This window comes from Xiphophorus couchianus, chromosome 19 (genome assembly GCF_001444195.1).
Source record: "Xiphophorus couchianus chromosome 19, X_couchianus-1.0, whole genome shotgun sequence".
Lineage (NCBI taxonomy): Eukaryota > Metazoa > Chordata > Actinopteri > Cyprinodontiformes > Poeciliidae > Xiphophorus > Xiphophorus couchianus.
This window is the reverse complement of record NC_040246.1, coordinates 20,686,917-20,702,387: the sequence shown is the minus strand read 5'-3', so window position 1 is coordinate 20,702,387 and position 15,471 is coordinate 20,686,917. Positions and strand designations below refer to the sequence as shown.

The following is a 15,471-nucleotide window of genomic DNA, read 5'->3' as shown; positions in this document are numbered from 1 at the left end:
TGGGGTTGCTAGGTAACGGACAGGCTTCGCTGGGGTTGCTAGGAGAGGGGCTGACTAAGCTTTGCATAACATGTCATATTATTTTTGTTATTAAATCTTTGTACAGAAACTAAGGATCTATATAATAAAAAAACAGCAAAATATAAAACATCCCTCTCTGTTTTAACGTAAACAGTCCACTCAGGGAGTCCACATTCCTAGCAGAAAACGGCCCCACTGCTTTCCACAGTCGGCTAACAGACAGGTGGAGCTCAGTGTGGAAATGCGTACACAACGGTCAAATCCAGATTATGAGATTACACAGAACCAGATTACTGAGGTCACCATTTTTGCCTGTACTGGTTGGAACAACAGGGAAAGTTCAGAAGGGAAAACTGCAAGTTGTTTTATACTGTAAATACAATTTTTAGCTAATTTCTTAAGTGTTGGTCTTTTTTTTCTTCAACTGCTGTAAATACTTTATGTTAAAGTCAAAGTAACAGAGTTTGATTCTGTCAATGTGGCACATTAATACAAACACGAGGATTTTTTAGGAGTGGTGACATTAACTATTAATTTATTTATAAGACTAAGTGTTTAAGAGCAAAAAACACTCAAGCACACCGTTACCAGCTATTAAAATCAAACAGAACACTTTCATTAAGAAGATATCAAGTCTGAGCATGCTCAGTGTGAACTTGCTGCTGCCTGGCTAAAAGGCACGGAGGTAAGAAAGCTTAGTCTAAAATTAACACAGCCTGACCTACGCTGACATGCATCTCGACACCAGGATGGACTTAATGTGACAGCCAATTAGGTTTGTTGGAAGTTTCAACATTCATCTAATTAATGTTGTTGTTGCTGAGCACTGCTAGTCAGCAGGCTGAAAGAAAGCTGTTCTTGTCAACAAACTGCTAAAAACATTGATAAATAGTTGTCTCTGCATTTGATAAGTACTTCTTAAAGTTAAATAATTTGAATGTATTTTCACACAGATGTAATTTGGTGGTATATAGATAATAAAAACGGCTTTGAATTAATTTATACAAATTTTTCTATTTATGTTGCTATCTAGAGTGTTGAGGGCCACATAAAGAGTTATGGCGGACCGGATTTGGCCCCCGCACCTTAAGTTTGACACATGTGAACTAAGTAGTATCAAATTATCAGAGCATAAACGTCGAAATATATCACAAAACAAGGGCCAGCTGATATTAACCACAGATACAATATAGCTAGAAGTCAAGCTGATCAAAAACATTATTTTTTAGAATGAATTTCTAAAATAAATTAGACATATTAAACTTTTAATGTGTGTATTCATCTGTAAAGAATAAAAAAACTCCAGCTAACCTTAGTGGGTGTTTATTCTTTATTTTTTTATACTTTTTTTAACAGGGGAAAAAAGGAAGAGACAAAAAGTAAAAGTATATATTCTCCATATTAATGTGACGCTTTATTTACAAACTTTTTATGTAAATAGTGTTTCAGTAAAGCAGTGGACTGAGGAGAAAAGTGAACAGGTACAATAATCTGTGTTTTTATTCTTTATTTTTTATATACTCTCTTTTTTTTGCTGGGGAATAAAGGAAGAGACCAGAAGTAAGAATAAAAGTAAAAAAGAAACCACAAAAAAGAGAGCTTATATATCCACAGTTACAATAAAAATAGAAATCAATTGCATTTCGTAAAAAATAGACTTAAAATATATATGTGTGTTAATTTTTTTACATATTTATGACTTGGACGATAATATCACTGTAAATATGGGCAGAGATGATAATTTATGAACTGCTTTAATTATATTGTTGTTATCCAAACTTTTTATGTAAATACTGTTGCTGTAAAGCAGTGAGGGCCCCGTCTGCTCTCATTGTAGTAGACGGGGTCATGCAGGGAGCCTGCGAGGTTCCACCTCCTTGTGGAGGATTGTTAGTGTGCATATCAGTCTCAGTGTGGACTCACACAGACACTCCCCGCCCCAGAACATAGTGGATTATATAATGTCCTCACTACGTGCATGTTGAAGGGTACAGCATGGTGGTTAGCTGTTGCAGCAGCGACACAGATCAGAGAAAATCCTGTCTAGACTATCCTCTAATGCTCATTTTCAGTGTGGTTTATAATAATCCTCTGTTTTTCAAACATATTTTATCTTAAAATAAGTAAACATACTCTTCAATTCAATGCAAATTAACTTCTTTACCGTCACAAATACCTCCAAAAGTGTCATGAAATTATTAGAGGCTTTATAAAACACATATAATATCACATAATGCTTCTTTTTACATTTAAATATGTGGTTTACGGGTGAAACAGGAAGTGTGTGAAGTACAGGATGTACTCAGACGGACACAGGAGTCAGAGGTGCTTAAGACCTCGGACAGCTCGGAGGGGCGGGGACTGTGAGAGCCCGCAGCGTCACGTGATCCCGCGGCCCTCCCTCATAAACATCACAGACGCCTCAGCTCCAGAGCGTCACGCTCCTCTGCACGGGAGACGGTGGCGGCTCCTCGGCTCGGTTTGGTTTTTTTAGGGATTTTTTTTAAAGTGTCACCAGCTAAGAAATATGTTTCATTCACGTCGGATCAGTTATTGAAAACATGGCTGAGAGCGTCGGGTATAGTTTAGGAGCGCCTAATTTGTTGACTAGGAAGTACCGGTTGTTCTGATCTGGACGACGCGAACACGAAGTAAAAAGAAAAACAACAGTTACTTTGACTAAAAATAATAATAATAAAGAAATTAGACAGGGTCGGCTTGTTTTAGCTGTCATTCGAGGTCTGTTTCTCTGAGTAGACGGTTAATACTCGTGAAATGGACCGAGGAGGCTGTCAGATGAGCGGCGGAGGAGGCGGCGGCGGCAACGACGCCATCGACCAACACGGGATGATCACCCTGGAGGACCTGGAGTCCTTCTCCGAGGAGCAGCTGTCAGATTCGGGCAACGGCAGCTTGGAAGAGGAGGGAGAAACTATGGAGGCAGAGGACGGTTCCGAACGACTGCTACGTTACTGGCAGGAAGTGGCGAGAGGCCACCAAGTCGAAGTTTCTCCAGGTAAAAATCCACAAAAACCGCGGCTTACACAGCTTACTCTGACTAATAAATGGTTTTAAGTGGCCTCACCTCTCCAGTACCCTTTATTTTTTTTTAAGTATAAACTTTAATTTGGGTGTCAGATAAGTTAAAAAGGCCAGATGAACTTTGGAAAACAAACGGTCTCAGGTCTTTCCACAGCGCAGAGTGACCTAGTTTCCTGACAAACCAGTTCCAGACAGGACAGTCCCAGCGCTTCAGGCGACCATGTGTCTCAGATACATAGTTTTAACTACTGAATGCAATAATTACACTCGGGATTATTATTAACCGGTTTTCTTCACGCAAAGAGTTAGTGTGGCTAAAAAGAGACATTTGTAGAATAGCTTTGCAAAGTTTTGAGTCACAAATCAGCAAAGTAAACAAGAAATTGTAATGGAAAATTACTATTTATGCTATACATTTTACAACAAACTAGGCTTGGGTTGAAATTCTCACAACATAGCAGCATGGTATTTACACACAAACATATAAAAATATGTATTTTTGTATAAAAATTGATCAAATCAAAGATCTGAATAACATGTTAATTATTTTGTTTTTAGTGTGCAATGGAGTTATTGCAGCCAGATGATCGGCATTGTGCAGCAATAGGTGTGGGAGGGAAGGACAGGGCGGATGACACTTCTGTCTCTGTCCTCATTAAATGCACATTTAGGAGACAAGAATTTTTTTTGCAGTTTTGAAACCATAACTTTTTGAAACCCTGGTGCAGCTTCAATACCAGTCCATGTTTACGACTAATCAGTATTACAATTTGATAAAAACTATATAATGCTGTGCTTATACACACATTTCATACTAACACTTCTTCTGTTTGGTGTTATTTAATAAACTAATTCATACCTGTGTACTTAAACTATTGCATAGTTTGTTTTTCATAAAAGTAAATTGTGCTCACATATAACATCAGTTGATTTTTGATATTCAGGTACTTGGAAAACATTGAGTTAAAGACAATTTTGTTGATTTAAAACAATTCTGATCATCTTCTGTTAATTAAACAATTAAAACTTGCAGTGCAATTAAACATAAAAAGCCAAATTGTTCTAGTCTGGAAAATAAAGTAAATGCAGGCAGCACTGAGTGTGATATATCTTCAAACTTGATTTCTTTTTGTATGGGAACAAATAAAAAAAGGAGAAGATAATGGTATAAACTTATATTTATGCTATATTAACTAGAAGAAAATAAAACCAAAAGCAATATATAAACTGACTTGATAGCATAACCAACCTACAGAATCATGCATCTCTTCTTTTTCCCTGATTTAAACTTGTGGGATTGAGTTGTAAACAAAAAATTACTGAAATTAAAAAAAAACAATTCTTAATTTAATGTATTCACTTTTCTAGATGTCCACAAACACAAGAGGTAAATGAATTATAATGTGATGCCGTTGGAGATTTCAAACAGCGGTTATCTCACAAATATTTAATTTTCCATTCTGTCAAATGTATACCTAAACTTTTCTAAATTCCCTTTAATTTAATGTTTTGTTTAGTGATTTTATGAGACAGACGTTTGCATTGTGAAGCCAAGAAATAACAATAGTCTTAAACTGCTAATCACTGATTAGACATGCAGAATGAAACAATGTACCTATTGAAACTTGTTAGACTTTATCACTTTAATTCCTGCTTTCATTATAAAACACTGTTTTTAAAACAAAAGTTTGCTTTGTGTACATCAAATAAAATTAAGCCTTTGCAGTTTGGCTTAGTGTTGGTCTGTAAGTGAATGTTTAGGAGTTACAGACGAAATGTTTCAGAGACTCCAACCTAAATTTAAATGGGAGTTTTATATTTCTTGTTTACCATTATCTCACTTTACAAATGGAGACATTCTGACAGGCATATTTCCAAGTAAAACAAGGATTTTCCCAGAATGTTTGTAACGGATTCATTGGTTGAAAAAAGACAGGAATTGGCACTATTTTAGTTTTTCCACCATAACGAAAATATGTCTTAGCTCTGTTGGCACAATAGCACAGAACAAACACCATGGTTGTAAAAAATTTTATGTGGCTGTCAGTTTATTTTTCTCAAAGTAGCTTGTTGTATTTTTGAACTAGTGGCCAGAATCATGATAAAATTAAGGTCTCTATAGGGCAGGAAGACTAACGTGTGGGCTTGATATTGAGGGCTAAACCACTGACTGACCGCAATTCTTCCATGTATGTAATTAGTAATTAACATTTTAATATTTTTAATTTTCATCTGCCAACAGCAGCTTTTGCAAGTGATCATTAAAGCACTAGAAACTATTTATTCAACAATTATCTATTGCAAAAATAATTGTCCAACTCTAAGATTTGCTTTGACCTGATGTTTCCTCTCATAACTAAAGTTGTAATTCAACAACTTCTCTAATAAATTTGTGGGTGTAGTCCTGGTTTTTTTTGGGGGTAACTTCCTGTTTACTGGTACAGCTTGCAGCTGCTTTATAGCAACAGAAATTCAGAAAGAGGAGGCTGCCTTCAAAAGGCAGTCAGTTCTTTGGTGTTTTTTTAAGGAAAAGAGTTAGATCTCCCTGAAAAATTAACATTTATAGATGTTTGATTTCAAATTTTAAAGCAAGCTGCAATACAGAAAAATCTCTCTATTCGATGCAGTTATTTGACCAACTTTTGGCTGCTGTTAAACATTTACAGATTCTAAACTTGCAGTTATGTGTCACAATTTCCTTCTTTAGCCACCAGTGTTGGGTGCATATACACAACATAGTAAGACAACCCACAGAAGTAGAACATTAAAAATCAAACAGCTGATTTCAGGTGTCTTTACAAGTTTAAAAGCAAACCTTAGCTCTGGTCCGTTAGTCTTTCCATCGCTAACATGCCGGGTCTTTATAAAAAATATATACATTTATGTGATATTGTGTAAAAAGTAATATTGTTCACACAGGATCAGTTTCAGAAATGTTTTCATCCGCATAAGCCAGGACAAATTCACCTCTAAGTGTTGTTTTAAACATGAAAGGAAGTAGGTGGATAGATTGCCACATTATTTGTAGCAGTCTGGAATGCAACAGATGTACACACGCAAACATTTTCTCAAATCTCCACTTTGGTCTGAGTTTTTGTAACCATTTTTAGTGATATTAAACCGAGTTTCTGTGTGGATAAAAGGCCAAAGTGCATAAAAATGTATTTGTTGTATTAATCTGTGTGTGGACTGGGCCTGAAGCTTTACCACAAACATGGCGCCCACTCTTGCTTTATTAACCTATCTGTAAATGCAGTTAGTGAGCCCACTGGGTCCCAGTAGAAGGGTCTGCAACATAATTCTCCCTTTACCCTCAGACCTTCATCATCAACCGAGAACAAAACCCGAGTTAGGGATTTTCTAACTCGGAGAGGATCAGTGTCATAAAAGTTGATGATGACAGAGTTCACACCGTCCAAATAAACGTTAAAATGCAGCCGGTAGTTTCCCATGAGAGTGAGTTCTGATACTGTATCGCCCTGACATGACCACAGTGCTCCAAACCAAACAGAACAAAAAACAAATAGATTTCTGCAGCAATGCATTATCGTTTATCGCAATAACATCTGGGACATTTCATCTTCCGGTAAAATTTATTATTGTGACAGGGCCTAGTAAAATCTACAATTAAATAAAGTATATTTCAGTTTGTGGTTGGAGGATGGAAAAATGTGGAAAAGTACCAGATAAAACTATATTTTAAAATGGACACACATCGGTTCTCAGTTGATGACTCTCTACAGCAGCTTAGTTTGCAGTCGAATCATTGATTCTCTAAACACGATGGGTCACTTTGACCCAGATGCCCTTCACGGCATTGACCAACAAAACCCGATTAAACTACGACTGAAAAAAAGGAGGCAAGTTTAAACTCCTGTGGCTGAATTTAAGTTGGTTCAGTTAGAATCGGACGCTGACTTGTGCTGCTAATGCCTGTGTGTTCCTGTTCCTGGCATTGGGCCGGGTCGGCTCTAATGAATGTTACTCCCAGCAGCGTCCAGGCATGCGCTCGGCCCTACTGGCAGAACCTCACTCAAAACGCAAACACTACCAGCCAAGAAGCTGCAGGGGGCGAAGGCATTGCACGCAGATTAGAAACAGGAGGACCACATGTGCTGCGCTGGATGAAAAAAATAAAAAACTGAGAATTAGTTCATGGATTAAACTGAATTTAATTGACCAGGTTTGAATGCTTTATATAGGCCTTAAAATTGATCAATTTCTGTTTTGTCTGCTCAACAGAAATGGCCGAACCAATTCAGCAGCTAAGTAGCGACAACCAAGGACGTAGTCAAAGAGAGCACATCCCATTCACCCTCCTACTGCGAAAAGAGAAGGTATCCATCTTTTTTTAATCTTCCTTAATTATGTAACCCGGTCTTTTTATGCTGTTATTCTAGAAATTATATTGGTGACCCAGTTTGAAGTACCTAAGCGTAATAGGAACAGGACCTAGAAAATTAAGGTTCAATCTTTGTACACGTTTGAGGATTTTACTTGCAAGTGCCAGGGCCGGCCCAAGGCTTTTTGTGACCCTGAGCAGATGTTCACTTGGGGGCCCTCCATACCAACATCTCAACACCAGATGCTTTATTGTTCCTAAGCTACTATAAAGCTAATATCATTAGCATACTACTTTTGTTGTTGTGGCTATTGATTTTAACGTTACAAAAGTAACAAACTAAACAATTAATTATTTGGATTTTAAAATTAAGTGTGTCATATTATTCTATGACACATTTGAACATAACATAACATCAGCAGACATACACTGAATTTATAGTAAAAAGTTAAGTTTGAAATCTTTTTTCCCAAATGTGGCACTATAACTATAAAAATAATAGAGCTTTTCCAGGTGTAATAGCATTTAGTTTGTATTATTAAATGTTATTAAAAAATGATCATGCTAGCTTTTTTCTTATCATTATCATGATAAATAAATTTATTGTTGTCATAATAAATTCCAATTACTGATGGAATTATAAATTGTACTGTTTGTTCAATGAGAGTATCAATAAATTTGATAATAAGATTAAAATGCAGTTACTGTGTGCAGCTTAGTGATGCAAATCCCACTTATTTATGTGACTGCAGTCGTAAAAGAAATGTATTACAAATGGGAATGTTTTTCAATGAGTATTTTTGTTTGTTATACTGAAAAGAAGAGTAATATTGTCACTTTTATCATTACCAAATACCACAAATATATTGATAAAACTTTAACTCCATATTGCCCACCCCTATTTACATGCAACTCAATGTAGCTATTAAAGTAATAATGGAAAGAAAATATGAATTTTACTGGAATTGTAGTTTAACTATAATAAAGCAAATATTTTAAATTTTCGTTTATTTTATTTCATATTCATAACATGCACACATTTATACTCAGGACATAAAAATGCTCCGCCCCAGTCATGTGCAGACATTTTGAGTCACCCAAGCTCTTTAAACTCCTTAGGGTAGTCTATAAATAAAAAAGGGCTAATTGGTTTAACTTGAATTAATTAGTTCATTAGAACTTGGCTGGAGACTCCGGTTGAACAAAGGCCAAGCGTGGCAAACTATTAGAGGGTTTTTTAAAACCGTCGTAATGTGGCAGCAACAAATCCTGGGTTAGTCAAACAGCCAATTAGTTTCAAGACAAAGTGAATTTATGTGAACTAAAATGAAGCAATACACAGATGCATCCCAATAACTAAGAATAACATAAAAAAGTTGTGTATTTCTGAAATAAAAAGCTTTTATTTCTGTTAATTTTACTGTATGTATTAAAAAACTAATTAAATAGGAGATTTTTAAAATAAATGAATGTAATAAAATCATATAAAAGACTTCTACTTTGACAAATATCCAGCCAACAGCTGATGGTACACTCAAACTGTATCCAAGTATTTTAACAGGAAGTTGAGTGGAAGGAAAAAGTGCGGTCCTTAGACAAAAGTCACACCAACAAATCTAGAAAATGGGCTGCACCTATAGAGATGGCATCAAGAGTGTTTTACTTGGGCTTGAGTAAATGACCAAGAGTAAACTTTTGAAAATATTTCTTACTGTGTGAATCTGAGTTTAACTTTTTGATGATATTCTAATTTACTGAGATGCAGCTGCACATTAAGGCAGTAACCGAATGCACATAAATTCTCAAAGTAAAGAACTATATCAATAATAACAAATAAAACATTAAAATGTTGAAATTTTTTGCACATTTTTTTATGTTTAATTTTATTTGTAAAATATTTGCTTGGATCCTGTTTACATTTCTGCCTTTTCCTTCTCAGTGTGGGGAGCAGCTCTATGAGAAACGGCACTATGAAAAGGGCCACTGGGCTTGCATAACTATGCATGAGGACACATACGAACAGAGCATCTGCTACGGTTTCATGAAAATAATGAGATACATTTGTCAGCAGAACTCCTTAGGTGAGTCCAAAAGCAACACTGCATCTGACTTGGAAAGGATTTTCCATTATTTATTGTGATGCACAAGATGACAGACATGACCGTATTTAACTTTCTAATAACCAATCAGAGTGGATCATGGAAATAAAAGCGCCTTGTTCCAATGTCTGTCTGATTTAGGAGACTACCTTGGTATGACGTTGCCCATCGTGACAATAGTGCGGACAGATGAGAACCACTCGGTGATCTCCCAGGATGTCACTGTGGCGTACTACCTTCCTATTGAGCATCAGGCCCAGCCGCCACAACCGTACGATAACGAGATCGTCATCGAAGTCTGGCCAGCCGCTACCGTATACACAAGGTTAGTAGAGAATAGGAGCTGCAGGTTTCAGCAAATCAAATTCAAGACCTTTTTTAATGCCATCTGCAATTAAATTTAAGGCTGAAAAACTATATGTAGTGGATGCATATGGTTAAAAGTAGGCAACAGAAGTGAGCAATTGGCAAAAACAAATAAATTTGTGCTTATGGTTTGCAACAATTGCTTGCCCTCTTCCAGCTAACCGCCCAATGACATTATGCATGTGAAATTGTTAGCTCGTACACATAGCTGGGCTATCAATGCGACACAAGACAGTTGAAAAATTTTAAACTTTCGTCACCATAACATGCCGTGTGTTGGGTTTCTCCCCGAGTGGCAGTAATTTTTGTCTGTCGCCATCATTCGTCGCTCCATGGTATTAATTTGGGTTTGTTATATGTTCCTGCTAGCTGGTAAACTGAGTAGAATATCTTGGTATCTTGATATTACTAGAATAACTATTGTTGCAGTAGCTACTGCTAAGTAAGCTAGTTACCAATACATTGGTTGCTAGAATATAATCTAGCTTGCTAGCCAGACTAGCAGGTAATATTCTAAATTTGCAGCTACCGGTAGTCTAAACCTCCTCTAAACACAGAATGCTGTGAAGATGTTGACACATGACTCAAACTTTTGTAATGCTGCAACTAATAATGTTTTTGTGATCAATTAATCTATCAATTCTTCTGACGATTAATCGATTGATCCGATAAAAATTAGATCAAATATTGTGTTTTTATTTAACCGCTTAATCTTATTTTATACAATATTAAAAAAATGCAAATAAGCAACTCAATTTCTTTTCTAAAATAAGAAAATAAACATTTTTCTCATTGCAACAATAACCTTCCTAAAGTGAATTTGAACCAGATTAGCCAAAACTGCCACTAGAGGAGATGTGGGGAAAATATATTTACAGGGAAAAAAAGTTTTTCACCTTGAATATAAACTTTTGTACTTATCTGGCTTAATCACGTCTTATTATCTCAGCCAAGAGGCTTTTTTTTGTTTGTTTATCAATTAATCGATTACTAATTTAGTTGACTATTATTACAATAATTGATTAATCGTTTCAGACATAAACTTTCGCCTGACAGCAAAGAGTGAGATTAAACAGTCCTGTCTCAACAAAATGTGAGATTCATGATTACGGTATTTAAGGTCAACTTACGTTATTTTATTAAATTTAAGACCCTTTTAAGGCCTTAATTTCCAATACATGAATGTAAGACTTTTTAAGGATGTGCGGACAGCTTGAAAATAAAAATAAAACCCTGAGATGTTTTCTTTGTCCGTCCACCAGGGCGTTTACTGGTCCCACCAACGAAGTGACCATCATCAACCAGATCAACACCATGGCGGAGCTGCTGGACTCCCCTGCCGTGTGCGTCAACGACTCGTTCATCGTGGCCGGCTACACCAACCCGGCTCACAGCAACCGTCAGAATGAAATCTGGTTCCTGGAGCGACGCTGACCGGACAGAACCATCCTACCTGTGAACCTCAAGCCTCATGAACTCTTGACACTGCCACAGCTAGCTCAGCTACAGCCTCAGGTTCCAGACCGTTTAAGCCACCATCCTTCCCCTGAAACAACCACCAGCCTAGCATATTTCAAAACCGACAGGTTTTGAGTTAAAAACTACAAAAAGAGAAGAAAAAAATCTTTCCCTTTCCTTCGTTTTAGATCGACCTTTATTTCACCTGATCTTAACCACTGCCATGCACCCATTAACACAACCAATGCTAAACGAAGCAGTTTGTTCTCCTTCTAGCTGGATGCGCCCTCTTTGGTAAAGTGTGATAGTTTCATCTGTTAGCGCTTTGTGATCCACTGAGGTTAGGTCAGTCAATGCACAGGAAGCAGCTCCCAGTGGACGCACAGTTTGTTGTGTAGCCATAATCATGTTCAGTCATGTTGAGGACGCTGCTGTTCCTCTGGAATAAAATAAAACACGTCTTACAGGTGAATGGGATGCTGACCACACTGCATACTTTCCCTCAGAAGTAAGTGCAATATTTCTTAGATGACTTAAAAGCAACAAGGTGGTTTCTGTAGGTTGGGGAGCGTGAAGCAAGTTCAAGGCCCTGATCAGATCCGATCCAGGAGACTTTATCCAGACTGAAGCTAGTGGCCTAAGCGGTATTTGAGCTAAGCACAGAAAGAAGGTGACATGTTTGTAAATGAATGTAGAGCTCCAGGGTATCACACTTCAACAAACCAAATGCCAACAGATCTATCTGCTAAATGACAATCAAAACCAGCACCAGATTCTGTACAGCGTCTTTCAGCTAGTGATCCAAGATTAATGCATTCCTCCGGCTCCAAGACTTGTTTACACACAAACTCAAGTATTTCTAAGTACCTGCTGTCTATTTCTGCTGGCCACTCTGCGTCGGTGTTAGAGTTCGCTAGTGCATCGTAAGCACTACTGCTGCTAAATAGATGATTAAGCAACAGAAATCCTGAGTATATTTGCTGTAATTACAAAAGCTGATTTTAATGTTTTTAATCTGATGATGTTTCTGATATTCTGTCTCCGATTAAAGAAAGCGTTTCTGTTTCTGCAGGGTGTCGAAATCAAACTGGATGTAGACCTGATAAATGATCACTGTGTGATGGTTTTTCTCCAGAATGGGGCTGTCTAAAGCTGCGTTTCTATTAACCATATGCAGGGTTTCCCCCAGAAAACTTGCTAGGGACGTTTTCTGGGCCAGCGGCTAAAAAGTGTTTAAAGTTGGCAGGAACTTTGAAAATATCATTAACAACACCTAAAACACCAACTATAAAGTCTCTAAAAAAATACAATTAAATTAAAATAAAAATATTTTTCTGTACTTCAGCTGTTTCATCCTAATACATTATAAAAAAGCATGTTTATTAGGGGCAAATAAAACCTGGTGAACCCCCAGGCTTATAATACACTGGGGGAAACTCTGATATGATTACACAATTTGACATTTCCAAAATAAATTTGCGTTTTGGAAACATGCCAATTTAAAAAAATATATTTTTTGGTGCTAGAATAATGTGGTATTTTGGCCAAATTAAAATTGGTTTATTTCACAAAACTGCAATGGAAACATATTTTTTTTTGCATCACAAAGTCACAACCAGATGTCGCTTCTGGCACAAACCATGAAGAGGAAGACGACAGGCGAAGTTGGTGGATGATGGCGTGAAATCTTTTTTAATTACTTATGTATGATTTTATCTCCATTTCACCGCAATTGCAAAATTGTGTTTTTTCAACATTAGTTGAAACGCAGCTATTGAAAAAAGATTCAGGACTAAGTTTGCTCATTTAATAACACGTAGAGCTGTACGATATTAGAAAAACATGACGGTGCTGTATTATTGTGGAATACTGTATTTCAGTGACACTACCCTCTTTAATCACAACTCGCCCTGAGCTTCAACTCTAAAAGCTGCTGTGTATTACATAGAGGCATTAAAGACATAATGTTCATCCAAAACACATTATTGGCCAGCAGAGTTAAAACGCCTGGTGTAGATGGTCCTGCAATTTAATACAATGTGCAGTTCTAATAAAATGCATCAAAAGTTGTGCAAAAATAACATTTTGTGTTAGTGTGGAGCTGAGACTGCAGAGCACCTACATCCAAAGAATTCATTTAAATCAAATGATAGTAGCATTAATGTGCATAAAAGTCATTGAATATACAGATTTTTCCCCCCTGTGAGGGTTTAGATATTGCTTTGTTTTCACGCTTCTTTTTTCTGTAGTGTTTTGCAACGGGGTAATAATATGTACTGTGAAAGTTCAAGCGCAACAAATGAGTGCTACTGTATTCTGTCTGTTCAATAAAATGTGCTGGTGTCCCGTCTTTTGACATGTGCAATCTTAGCGTCTGACCGCTACCTCCGTACGAAGCAGCTTTGCTCCAGGATTTAGTCGTAGTGTTAAATATTAACAGTTTCTGAATTTAAATAAGGAGTTTAACTATGACCCGCATGCACAAACTCCACATAATCACGCTGATTAACACAGGATAGATAAAATGGATGTGTGTAATTTTTATCAAACACATCCATTGGTTTGAGCTGTGTTTTGTTTTTATTAGATCACATACAGAAAACAATCAAACCCTGCTTTAAAATGTAACATCAAATATCAAGATGGTTGGCAAAAGAGCAATATCTTTCCAAGAAAGGACTGAAATGGCCTTTTTTTTCTACTTTCTAACCCTTCAGACTCAAACATGAAGGAAAAGTGAATGCAGTCGCTGAGGCTTCCCAAGGGATAATTGTCCCTAAAGCACTGTGATAAATAAGGACTAGGATCAAAATATTCTCCAATAACAAAGGAGCAAATTAGTTATAAATTATGTTTTTCCACTACAACTGGGCATCATGTCATGGAGGCAAAGAGATGAAACTATTAAAACGTTTGATTTATGTCCAAGAAACTCTCCAGATCTTAATCCATTTAGAACATGGTGATGCTTTGCATAATAAAGTATTTCTCCATAAAAATGCCATTTAGTGCTTATTGCTGACCTTCAGCATCCCATAGAAACATCTTACAAAAGATCTGACAAAACTTAAGCAGGAAAAACAAAACTATAGTGAAAGAGAAGTGTGGAAAACCGTTAAAATGTTTACAGTTTTTAAAAAAAATTGTTCTCAACCTTAAAATAAATAAAACATTACTTCTGACCTACATGTTCACTCACAAAAAGTCCCTCCGTCTCAAACCAACGTGGAGAGAAGAGAAGCAGTCAAGATCAACACTGGTGATTAAAATCAGCTGATAACTGTAGCTGGAAAAATTCAAAACAAGCACCTGCCTGCATGACTGGCTCATTTTTCTGATTTTCTCAGCAGTTGTTAAATTCTGTCTGCTTGGCTGTAGTAATGCTCACTGTACGCCAAACTGCAGAGGACAAAAGGTGGTCAACCAGTGGCTGATTGTAATTAAAGAAAACAAACTAGAAAAATGAAATAACTTAAAGTTCAGTTAGGTGTAAGCTTTAAATTGCAGGCGTCATGTTTCAGAAAATCCTGTCTCTCTGCACATTTACAAAAACAACACACGCAGACACTGAGCCGAGACGAATGGAGCAGCAGCAGGTCGGCTTCTTTAATAACCCGAAACGCAGTCTGGCAGCACTAACAGCTTGACCACAGAGTCAAACAGGAGGATGCTTTCAAGAAAAATCAATCCGTTTGATCTCAGCTGACCCAGAAAGAACCACACAGCCAATTCAAGACAAAAAAATAATAGAAATACCCAGAAGGTGGCAGCAAAACACCTAAAACGGAACTACAGTGCATTACACAGCATTCCAAATCAAACCTGGAGTTATTTAACCAACAGTCTTCACAGACAACCACACAAACTAATTATAAAATCAATAAATTCTCATGGGAATATGACCTTTATAAGATTACATTTTTATATATGCTTTTTTTTACTTTAAATTTACTATCAAAATGTTCATCAGGATAAAAGTCAGCTGCAAAAATTAATCTGTAAAATTTTATCTGCAAAAATCTATCCTGTAGAAAATTTGCCAAAACAAATTCGCCAGCAAATGCTCTGATCCGGTCAGCATAAGATCAGATTTTTTTGCCATATTCGGTTGTTTATGGGTTTTTGGATCTATAAAGCGGTGTC

At 36.7% G+C, this 15,471-nt stretch overlaps 2 protein-coding genes across 5 annotated transcripts in view; one reads left to right on the top strand and one right to left on the bottom strand.

The window, feature by feature from the left end:
• Window positions 1-15,471, bottom strand: part of fancm (FA complementation group M) — a 44,565-nt gene that overhangs the window by 25,674 nt on the left and 3,420 nt on the right. The window lies entirely within an intron of this gene.
• Window positions 2,428-13,678, top strand: soul3 (heme-binding protein soul3). Its single transcript, XM_028001245.1, has 5 exons — window positions 2,428-3,037; window positions 7,306-7,400; window positions 9,345-9,486; window positions 9,646-9,829; window positions 11,133-13,678. Exons 1-5 carry the CDS (start codon window positions 2,797-2,799, stop codon window positions 11,302-11,304), a joined length of 834 nt encoding a protein of 277 aa, XP_027857046.1. The 5' UTR covers window positions 2,428-2,796; the 3' UTR covers window positions 11,305-13,678.

Bases quoted from the DNA above. Each gene is read 5' to 3' on its own strand.
- soul3 (XM_028001245.1), top strand. From the start codon at position 2,797: ATGGACCGAGGAGGCTGTCAGATGAGCGGCGGAGGAGGCGGCGGCGGC. The intron at 3,038-7,305 runs GTAAAAATCCAC...TCTGCTCAACAG, and splicing joins CCAAGTCGAAGTTTCTCCAG to AAATGGCCGAACCAATTCAG. The intron at 9,487-9,645 runs GTGAGTCCAAAA...TGTCTGATTTAG, and splicing joins TTGTCAGCAGAACTCCTTAG to GAGACTACCTTGGTATGACG.